Source organism: Oncorhynchus masou, chromosome 28 (genome assembly GCF_036934945.1).
Source record: "Oncorhynchus masou masou isolate Uvic2021 chromosome 28, UVic_Omas_1.1, whole genome shotgun sequence".
Taxonomy (NCBI): Eukaryota; Metazoa; Chordata; class Actinopteri; order Salmoniformes; family Salmonidae; genus Oncorhynchus; species Oncorhynchus masou.
Window position 1 is genome coordinate 46,556,488 of NC_088239.1, and position 13,120 is coordinate 46,569,607.

General features: G+C 45.8%; 1 protein-coding gene across 1 annotated transcript in view; it reads right to left on the reverse strand.

Annotated features, from left to right (window-relative positions):
* Positions 1 to 13,120, reverse strand: part of LOC135517686 (A disintegrin and metalloproteinase with thrombospondin motifs 6-like) — a 121,766-nt gene that overhangs the window by 94,712 nt on the left and 13,934 nt on the right. The window contains exon 7 of the mRNA XM_064942200.1: positions 2,875 to 3,020. Coding sequence (XP_064798272.1) covers positions 2,875 to 3,020 — 146 coding nt within the window. The remainder of the gene's footprint in view (positions 1 to 2,874; positions 3,021 to 13,120) is intronic.

A 13,120-nucleotide genomic window follows, 5' to 3' on the forward strand; every position in this document is an offset into this window, starting at 1 on the left:
GTACAGGGGTATCGGTAAAGAGGCAATGTGCAGGGGGATTGGTAACGAGGCTATGTACAGGGGTATCGGTAACGAGGCTATGTACAGGGGTATCGGTAAAGAGGCAATGTGCAGGGGTATCGGTAACGAGGCTATGTACAGGGGTATCGGTAACGAGTCAATGTGCAGGGGTATCGGTAACGAGGATATGTGCAGGGATATCGGTAACGAGGTTATGTACAGGGGTATCGGTAATGAGTCAATGTGCAGGGGTATCGGTAACGAGGTTATGTACAGGGGTATCGGTAACGAGGCAATGTGCAGGGGTATCGGTAACGAGTCACTGTGCAGGGGTATCGGTAATGAGGCTATGTACAGGGGTATCGGTAACGAGGCTATGTGCAGGGGTATCGGTAACGAGGCTATGTGCAGGGGTATCGGTAACGAGGCTATGTACAGGGGTATCGTTAACGAGGCTATGTACAGGGGTATCGTTAACGAGGCTATGTGCAGGGGTATCGGTAACGAGGCTATGTGCAGGGGTATCGATAACGAGGCTATGTACAGGGGTATCGTTAACAAGGCTATGTGCAGGGGTATCGGTAACGAGGCTATGTACAGGGGTATCGGTAACGAGGCTATGTACAGGGGTATTGTTAACGAGGCTATGTACAGGGGTATCAGTAACGAGGCTATGTGCAGGGGTATCGGTAACGAGGCTATGTGCAGGGGTATCGGTAACGAGGCTATGTACAGGGGTATCGGTGACGAGGCTATGTACAGGGGTATCGGTAACGAGGCATGTGCAGGGGTATCGGTAACGAGGATATGTGCAGGGGTATCGGGAGGCTATGTGCAGGGGTATCGGTAACGAGGCTTTGTGCAGGGGTATCGTAACGAGGCTATGTGCAGGGGTATCGGTAACGAGGCTATGTGCAGGGGTATCGGTAACGAGGCTATGTGCAGGGGTATCGGTAACGAGGCTATGTACAGGGGTATCGGTAACGAGGCTATGTACAGGGGTATCGGTAACGAGGCTATGTACAGGGGTATCGGTAACGAGGCTATGTGCATGGGGTATCTGTAACGAGGCTATGTACAGGGGTACCGGTAACGAGGCTATGTGCAGGGGTATCGGTAACGAGGCTATGTACAGGGTATCGGTAACGAGGCTATGTGCAGGGGTATCGGTAACGAGGCTATGTACAGGGGTATCGGTAACGAGGCTATGTGCAGGGGTATCGGTAACGAGGCTATGTACAGGGGTATCGGTGACGAGGCTATGTACAGGGGTATCGGTAACGAGGCTATGTGCAGGGGTATCGGTAACGAGGCTATGTACAGGGGTATCGGTAACGAGGCTATGTACAGGAGTATCGGTGACGAGGCTATGTACAGGGGTATCGGTAACGAGGCTATGTACAGGGGTATCGGTAACGAGGCTATGTGCATGGGGTATCGGTAACGAGGCTATGTACAGGGGTATCGGTAACGAGGCTATGTGCAGGAGTATCGGTAACGAGGCTATGTACATGGGTATCGGTAACGAGTCAATGTACAGGGGTATCGGTAACGAGGCTATGTGCAGGGGTATCGGTAACGAGGCTATGTACAGGGGTATCAGTAACGAGGCTATGTGCAGGGGTATCGGTAACGAGGCTTTGTGCAGGGGTATCAGTAACGAGGCTATGTGCAGGGGTATCGGTAACGAGGCTATGTGCAGGGGTATCAGTAACGAGGCTATGTACAGGGGTATCGGTAACGAGGCTATGTGCAGGGGTATCGGTAACGAGGCTATGTGCAGGGGTATCAGTAACGAGGCTATGTACAGGGGTATCAGTAACGAGGCTATGTGCAGGGGTATCGGTAACGAGGCTATGTACAGGGGTATCAGTAACGAGGCTATGTGCAGGGGTATCGGTAACGAGGCTATGTACAGGGATATCGGTGACGAGGCTATGTACAGGGGTATCGGTAACGAGTCAATGTGCAGGGGTATTGGTAACGAGGATATGTGCAGGGATATCGGTAACGAGGCTATGTGCAGGGGTATCGGTAACGAGGCTATGTGCCGGGGTATCCGTAACGAGTCAATGTGCAGGGGTATCGGTAACGAGGCTATGTACAGGGGTATCGGTAACGAGGCTATGTACAGGGGTATCGGTAACGAGGCTATGTACAGGGGTATCGGTAACGAGGCTATGTACATGGGGTATCGGTAACGAGGCTATGTACAGGGGTACCGGTAACGAGGCTATGTGCAGGGGTATCGGTATCGAGGCTATGTACATGGGTATCGGTAACGAGGCTATGTACATGGGTATCGGTAACGAGTCAATGTACAGGGGTATCGGTAACGAGGCTATGTGCAGGGGTATCGGTAACGAGGCTATGTACAGGGGTATCAGTAACGAGGCTATGTACAGGGGTATCGGTAACGAGGCTATGTGCAGGGGTGCGAGGTAGTTGAGGTAGTTGAGGTAATACAGTACATGCATGTGGGTTAGGGGTTAAATGACTATGCACAGATAATAAACAGAAAGTATGTATTTATTTAATCCCAGGCCCCGTCCCCACTGGGGGCATTTTGGTCGGCTGTCATTGTAAATAAGGATTTGTTCTGAGCTGACTTGCCTCGTTAAATAAAAGTTCAATAAAAAGACATGTCAAAAATAAAACAGCAGCATGTGAGAAGAGTGTGAATGTATGTGTGTGTGTGTGTGTGTGTGTGTGTGTGTGTGTGTGTTGGAATGTTAGTGTAGTATGTGGGTCTGTGGTTAGAGTCCTGTGAGTGTACATCAAGTCTGCGCAAGAGAGTCAGTGCAAAACATAATAATAGGTAAGAGGAAAATAAGTGTGTGTGTGCGTCTGTGAGAGTGGAGGTGGAGAATCTACCGTGTGATGAGGACAGCGTTGTCATGGTGAGCCATGCCGTTCTCCGGGATGCTGTTCCCGTCTCCTTGGTGACTGAGGATGGACTTCTGCCACTTACAGAAGCTGTCGAGAGACTTGTCTGCATGGTGGTTGATCTCCAGGTTGGGCTGGATAGAACATACAGCACACATTACAACACAGTCTGAACACATCCACAACCCTGAAAACTTCCACAACCCTGAACTGTCTGAATACATCCACAACCCTGAACAGTCTGAATACATCCACAACCCTGAACATTCTGAACACATCCACAACCCTGAACAGTCTGAATACATCCACAACCCTGAACAGTCTGAACACATCCACAACCCTGAACATTCTGAAACACATGAACCACAACCCTGAACATTCTGAACACATCCACAACCCTGAACAGTCTGAATACATCCACAACCCTGAACAGTCTGAACACATCCACCACCCTGAACAGTCTGAATATGTTCACAACCCTGAACAGTCTGAACACATCCACAACCCTGAACAGTCTGAACACATCCACAACCCTGAACAGTCTGAACACATTCACAACCCTGAACCTTCTGAATATATCCACAACCCTGAACACATCCACAACCCTGAACAGTCTGAACACATCCACAACCCTGAACATTCTGAACACATCCACAACCCTGAACATTCTGAATATATCCACAACCCTAAACACATCCACAACCCTGAACAGTCTGAATGCATTCACAACCCTGAACATTCTGAAAACATCCACAACCCTGAACATTCTGAACACATCCACAACCCAACCCTGAACACATCCACAACCCTGAACAGTCTGAACACATCCACAACCCCGAACAGACTGAATACATTCACAACCCTGAACAGTCTGAACACATCCACAACCCTGAACAGTCTGAACACATCCACAACCCTGAACATTCTGAACACATCCACAACCCTGAACAGTCTGAATACATCCACAACCCTGAACAGTCTGAACACATCCACAACCCTGAACCTTCTGAATATATCCACAACCCTGAACACATCCACAACCCTGAACAGTCTGAACACATCCACAACCCTGAACATTCTGAACACATCCACAACCCTGAACAGTCTGAATACATCCACAACCCTGAACAGTCTGAACACATCCACAACCCTGAACAGTCTGAACACATTCACAACCCTGAACATTCTGAACACATCCACAACCCTGAACAGTCTGAATACATCCACAACCCTGAACAGTCTGAACACATCCACAACCCTGAACAGTCTGAATATGTTCACAACCCTGAACAGTCTGAACACATCCACAACCCTGAACAGTCTGAACACATCCACAACCCTGAACAGTCTGAACACATCCACAACCCTGAACAGTCTGAACACATTCACAACCCTGAACCTTCTGAATATATCCACAACCCTGAACACATCCACAACCCTGAACAGTCTGAACACATCCACAACCCTGAACATTCTGAACACATCCACAACCCTGAACCTTCTGAATATATCCACAACCCTGAACACATCCACAACCCTGAACAGAACACATCCACAACCCTGAACACATCCACAACCCTGAACATTCTGAACACATCCACAACCCTGAACAGTCTGAATATATCCACAACCCTGAACACTGAATACATCCACAACCCTGAACAGTCTGAACACATCCACAACCCTGAACATGAATACATTCACAACCCTGAACAGTCTGAACACATCCACAACCCTGAACAGTCTGAACACATCCACAACCCTGAACATTCTGAACACATCCACAACCCTGAACAGTCTGAATACATCCACAACCCTGAACAGTCTGAACACATCCACAACCCTGAACAGTCTGAACACATCCACAACCCTGAACAGTCTGAACACATCCACAACCCTGAACAGTCTGAACACATCCACAACCCTGAACAGTCTGAACACATTCACAACCCTGAACCTTCTGAATATATCCACAACCCTGAACAGTCTGAACACATCCACAACCCTGAACATTCTGAACACATCCACAACCCTGAACACTTCATGAATATATCCACAACCCTGAACATTCTGAATACATCCACAACCCTGAACATTCTGAACACATCCACAACCCTGAACATTCTGAACACATCCACAACCCTGAACAGTCTAAACACATCCACAACCCAGAAAAGTGTGAACACATTCACAACCCTGAACAGTCTGAACACATCCACAACCCAAAACATTATGAAAAAATCCACAACCCTAAACATTCTGAACACATACACAACCTTGAACATTCTGAACACATCCACAACCCTGAACAGTCTGAACACATCCACAACCCTGAACAGTCTGAACACATTTACAACCCTGAACAATCTGAACACATCCACAACCCTGAACAGTCTGAACACATCCACAACCCTGAACAGTCTGAACACATCCACAACCCTGAACAATCTGAACACATCCACAACCCATAACATTATGAACACATCCACAATCTTGAACATTCTGAACACATCCACAACCCAGAAAAGTCTGAACACATCCACAACCCAGAAAAGTGTGAACACATCCACAACCCTGAACATTCTGAACACATCCACAACCCATAACATTATGAACACATCCACAACCCTAAACATTCTGAACACATCCACAACCTTGAACATTCTGAACACATCCACAACCCTGAACAGTCTGAATACATCCACAACCCTGAACAGTCTGAATATGTTCACAACCCTGAACAGTCTGAACACATCCACAACCCTGAACAGTCTGAACACATCCACAACCCTGAATAGTCTGAACACATTCACAACCCTGAACCTTCTGAATATATCCACAACCCTGAACAGTCTGAACACATCCACAACCCTGAACATTCTGAACACATCCACAACCCTGAAACTTCTGAATATATCCACAACCCTGAACACATCCACAACCCTGAACAGTCTGAACACATCTACAACCCTGAACAGTCTGAACACATCCACAACCCTGAACATTCTGAACACATCCACAACCCAGAAAAGTGTGAACACATTCACAACCCTGAACATTCTGAACACATCCAAAACCCATAACATTATGAACACATCCACAACCCTAAACATTCTGAACACATCCACAACCTTGAACATTCTGAACACATCCACAACCCTGAACAGTCTGAATACATCCACAACCCTGAACATTCTGAATACATCCACAACCCTGAACAATCTGAACACATACACAACCCAGAAAAGTGTGAACACATTCACAACCCTGAACAGTCTGAACACATCCACAACCTGAACATTCTGAACACATCCACAACCCATAACATTTTGAACACATCCACAACCCTGAACATTCTGAATACATCCACAACCCTGAACAGTCTGAACACATCCACAACCCAGAAAAGTGTGAACACATCCACAACCCTGAACATTCTGAACACATCCACAACCCATAACATTTTGAACACATCCACAACCCTAAACATTCTGAACACATACACAACCTTGAACATTCTGAACACATCCACAACCCTGAACAGTCTGAATACATCCACAACCCTGAACATTCTGAATACATCCACAACCCTGAACATTCTGAACACATCCACAACCCTGAACAGTCTGAACACATCCACAACACTGAACAGTCTGAACACATCCACAACCCTGAACAGTCTGAACACATCCACAACCCTGAACATTATGAACACATCCACAACCCTGAACATTCTGAATACATCCACAACCCTGAACACATCCACAACCCTGAACAGTCTGAACACATCCACAACCCTGAACATTCTGAACACATCCACAACCCTGAACATTCTGAACACATCCACAACCCTGAACAGTCTGAACACATCCACAACCCTGAACAGTCTGAACACATCCACAACCCTGAACAGTCTGAACACATCCAACACCCTGAACAGTCTGAGCACATCCACATCCACCCTGAACATTCTGAAACATCCACAACCCATAAAATTATGAACACATCCCCACAAACACATCCACCATAAACATTCTGAACAGAAAAGTGTGAACACATTCACAACCCTGAACAGTCTGAACACATCCACAACCCTAAACATTCTGAACACATACACAACCTTGAACAGTCTGAACACATCCACAACCCTGAACAGTCTGAACATATCCACAACCCTGAACATTCCGGACACATCCACAACCCTGAACAGTCTGAATACATCCACAACCCTGAACATTCTGAATACATCCACAACCCTGAACAGTCTGAACACATCCACAACCCTGAACAGTCTGAACACATCCACAACCGATAACATTCTGAACACATCCACAACCCTGAACATTCTGAATACATCCACAACCCTGAACAGTCTGAACACATCCACAACCCTGAACAGTCTGAACACATTTACAACCCTGAACCTTCTGTATATATCCACAACCCTGAACACATCCACAACCCTGAACAGTCTGAATGCATCCACAACCCATAACATTGTGAACAAATCCACAACCCTGTACAGTCTGAATACATCCACAACCCTGAACATTCTGAATACATCCACAACCCTGAACATTCTGAACACATCCACAACCCTGAACAGTCTGAACACATCCACAACCCTGAACAGTCTGAACACATCCACAACCCTGAACAGTCTGAACACATCGACAACCCATAACATTATGAACACATCCACAAACCTGAACATTCTGAATACATCCACAACCCTGAACACATCCACAACCATGAACAGTCTGAACACATCCACAACCCTGAATAGTCTGAACACATCCAAAACCCTGAACAGTCTGAATACATCCACAACCCTGAACAGTCTGAACACATCCACAACCCTAAACATTCTGAACACATCCACAACCCTGAACATTCTGAACACATCCACAACCAACTCTCAACATTCTGAACACATCCACAACCCTGAACAGTCTGAACACATCCACAACCCTGAACATTATGAACACATCCACAAACCTGAACATTCTGAATACATCCACAACCCTGAACACATCCACAACCATGAACAGTCTGAACACATCCACAACCCTGAATAGTCTGAACACATCCAAAACCCTGAACAGTCTGAATACATCCACAACCCTGAACAGTCTGAACACATCCACAACCACTAACATTCTGAACACATCCACAACCCTGAACATTCTGAACACATCCACAACCCATAAAATTATCTGAACACATCCACAACCCTGAACAGTCTGAACACATCCACAACCCTGAACAGTCTGAACACATCCACAACCCTGAACATTCCGGACACATCCACAACACTGAACAGTCTGAACACATCCACAACCCTGAACATTCTGAACACATCCACAACCCATAAAATTATGAACACATCCACAACCCTGAACAGTCTGAACACATCCAAAACTCTGAACATTCTGAACACATCCACAACACTGAACAGTCTGAATACATCCACGACCCTGAACAGTCTGAACACATCCACAACCCTAAACATTCAGAACACATACACAACCTTGAACATTCTGAACACATCCACAACCCTGAACAGTCTGAATACATCCACGACCCTGAACAGTCTGAACACATCCACAACCCTGAACAGTCTGAACACATCCACAATCCTGAACAGTCTGAACACATCCACAACCCTGAACATTCCGGAAACATCCACAACCCTGAACAGTCTGAATACATCCACAACCCTGAACATTCTGAATACATCCACAACCCTGAACATTCTGAACACATCCACAACCCTGAACAGTCTGAACACATCCACAACCCTGAACATTCCGAACAGTCTGAACAGTCATCCACAACCCTGAACATAACATTCTGAACACATCCACAACCCTGAACATTCTGAATACATCCACAACCCTGAACAGTCTGAACACATCCACAACCCTGAACAGTCTGAACACATTTACAACCCTGAACCTTCTGTCCATATATCCACAACCCTGAACACATCCACAACCCTGAACAGTCTGAATGCATCCACAACATTCCATAACATTGTGAACAAATCCACAGCCCTGTACAGTCTGAATACATCCACAACCCTGAACATTCTGAATACATCCACAACCCTGAACATTCTGAACACATCTACAACCCTGAACAGTCTGAACACATCCACAACCCTGAACAGTCTGAACACATCCACAACCCTGAACAGTCTGAACACATCCACAACCCATAACATTATGAACACATCCACAAACCTGAACATTCTGAATACATCCACAACCCTGAACACATCCACAACCAACAGTCTGAACAGTCTGAACACATCCACAACCCTGAACAGTAACACATCCACAACCCTGTCTGAAACACATCCAAAACCCTGAACAGTCTGAACACATCCACATCCAACAGTCTGAACACATCCACAACCCTGAACAGTCTGAACACATCCACAACCACCATTCTGAACAGTCTGAACACATCCACAACCACTAACATTCTGAACACATCCACAACCCTGAACATTCTGAACACATCCACAACCCATAACATTATGAACACATCCACAACCCTGAACATTCTGAATACATCCACAACCCTGAACACATCCACAACCATGAACAGTCTGAACACATCCACAACCCTGAATAGTCTGAACACATCCAAAACCCTGAACAGTCTGAATACATCCACAACCCTGAACAGTCTGAACACATCCACAACCACTAACATTCTGAACACATCCACAACCCTGAACATTCTGAACACATCCACAACCCATAAAATTATGAACACATCCACAACCCTGAACAGTCTGAACACATCCACAACCCTGAACAGTCTGAACACATCCACAACCCTGAACATTCCGGACACATCCACAACACTGAACAGTCTGAACACATCCACAACCCTGAACATTCTGAACACATCCACAACCCATAAAATGATGAACACATCCACAACCCTGAACAGTCTGAACACATCCAAAACTCTGAACATTCTGAACACATCCACAACACTGAACAGTCTGAATACATCCACGACCCTGAACAGTCTGAACACATCCACAACCCTAAACATTCTGAACACATACACAACCTTGAACATTCTGAACACATCCACAACCCTGAACAGTCTGAATACATCCACGACCCTGAACAGTCTGAACACATCCACAACCCTGAACAGTCTGAACACATCCACAACCCTGAACAGTCTGAACACATCCACAACCCTGAACATTCCGGACACATCCACAACCCTGAACAGTCTGAATACATCCACAACCCTGAACATTCTGAATACATCCACAACCCTGAACATTCTGAACACATCCACAACCCTGAACAGTCTGAACACATCCACAACCCTGAACATTCCGGACACATCCACAACCCTGAACAGTCTGAATACATCCACAACCCTGAACATTCTGAATACATCCACAACCCTGAACATTCTGAACACATCCACAACCCTGAACAGTCTGAACACATCTACAACCCTGAACAGTCTGAACACATCTACAACACTGAACAGTCTGAACACATCCACAACCCTGAACATTCTGAACACATCCACAACCCATAAAATTATGAACACATCCACAACCCTGAACAGTCTGAACACATCCAAAACTCTGAACAGTCTGAATACATCCACAACCCTGAACAGTCTGAACACATCCACAACCACGAACATTCTGAACACATCCACAACCCTGAACATTCTGAACACATCCACAACCCTGAACAGTCTGAACACATCTACAACCCTGAACAGTCTGAACACATCCACAACCCTGAACATTCTGAACACATCCACAACCCATAAAATTATGAACACATCCACAACCCAGAAAAGTGTGAACACATTCACAACCCTGAACACATCCACAACCCTGAACAGTCTGAACACATCCACAACCCTGAACAGTCTGAATACATCCACAACCTGAACAGAACACATCCACAACCCTGAACATTCACACATCCACAACCCTGAACAGTCTGAACACATCCACAACCCTGAACAGTCTGAATACATCCACAACCCTGAACAGTCTGAACACATCCACAACCCTGAACAGTCTGAACACATCCACAACCCTGAACAGTCTGAACACATCCACAACACTGAACAGTCTGAACACATCCACAACCCTGAACAGAATCCACAACCCTGAACATTACATCCACAACCCTGAACAGTCTGAACACATCCACAACCCTGAACAGTCTGAACACATCCACAACCCTGAACAGTCTGAACACATCCACAACCTTGAACACATCCACAACCCTCTGAACATCCACAACCCATGAACACATCCACATCCACAACCCTGAACAGTCTGAACAGTCTGAATACTTCACAACCCTGAACAGTCTGAAACACATCCACACCCTCCACAACCCTGACAGTCTGAACACATCCACAACCCAGAAAAGTGTGAACACATTCACAACCCTGAACAGTCTGAACACATCCACAACCCTGAACATTCTGAACACATCCACAACCCATAACATTTTGAACACATCCACAACCCTAAACATTCTGAACACATACACAACCTTGAACATTCTGAACACATCCACAACCCTGAACATTCCGGACACATCCACAACCCTGAACAGTCTGAACACATCCACAACCCTGAACATTCTGAACACATCACAACCCTGAACATTCTGAACACATCAACAACCCATAACATTCTGAACACATCCACAACCCTGAACATTCTGAACACATCCACAACCCTGAACAGTCTGAACACATCCACAACCCTGAACAGTCTGAACACATCCACAACCCTGAACATTCTGAACACATCCACAACCCTGAACAGTCTGAATACATCCACAACCCTGAACATTCTGAAAACATCCACAACCCTGAACATTCTGAACACATCCACAACCCTGAACATTCTGAACACATCCACAACCCTGAACAGTCTGAACACATCCACAACCCAACCCTGAACAGTCTGAACACATCCACAACCCTGAACAGTCTGAACACATCCACAACCCTGAACATCCACAACCCAACCCTGAACAGTCTGAATACATCCACAACCCCGAACATTCTGAACACATCCACAACCCTGAACATTCTGAACACATCCACAACCCTGAACAGTCTGAACACATCCACAACCCTGAACAGTCTGAACACATCTACAACCCTGAACAGTCTGAACACATCTACAACCCTGAACAGTCTGAACACATCCACAACCCTGAACAATCTGAACACATCCACAACCCATAAAATTATGAACACATCCACAACCCTGAACAGTCTGAACACATCCAAAACTCTGAACAGTCTGAACACATCCACAACCCTGAACAGTCTGAACACATCCACAACCCTGAACATTCTGAACACATCCACAACCCTGAACATTCTGAACACATCCACAACCCTGAACAGTCTGAACACATCTACAACCCTGAACAGTCTGAACACATCCACAACCCTGAACATTCTGAACACATCCACAACCCATAAAATTATGAACACATCCACAACCCAGAAAAGTGTGAACACATTCACAACCCTGAACAGTCTGAACACATCCACAACCCTGAACATCCACAACAACCCATAACATTTTGAACACATCCACAACCCTAAACATTCTGAACACATCCACAACCCTCCAAACAGTCTGAACACATCCACAACCCTGAACAGTCTGAATACATCACAACCCTGAACACATCTGAACAGTCTGAACACATCCACAATCCCTGAACAGTCTGAATACATCCACAACACTGAACATTCTGACAACCATCTGAACAGTCTGAACACATCACATCCACAATCCCAACCCTGAACAGTCTGAACACATCCACAACCCTGAACATTATGAACACATCCACAACCCTGAACATTCTGAATACATCCACAACCCTGAACACATCCACAACCCTGAACAGTCTGAACACATCCACAACCCTGAACAGTCTGAACACATCCACAACCTTGAACACATCCACAACCCTTAACAGTCTGAACACATCCACAACCCATAACATTATGAACACATCCACAACCCTGAACAGTCTGAATACATCCACAACCCTGAACAGTCTGAACACATCCACAACCCTGAACAGTCTGAATACTTCCACAACCCTGAACAGTCTGAACACATCCACAACCCTAACAGTCTGAACACATTCACAACCCTGAACCTTCTGAATATATCCACAACCCT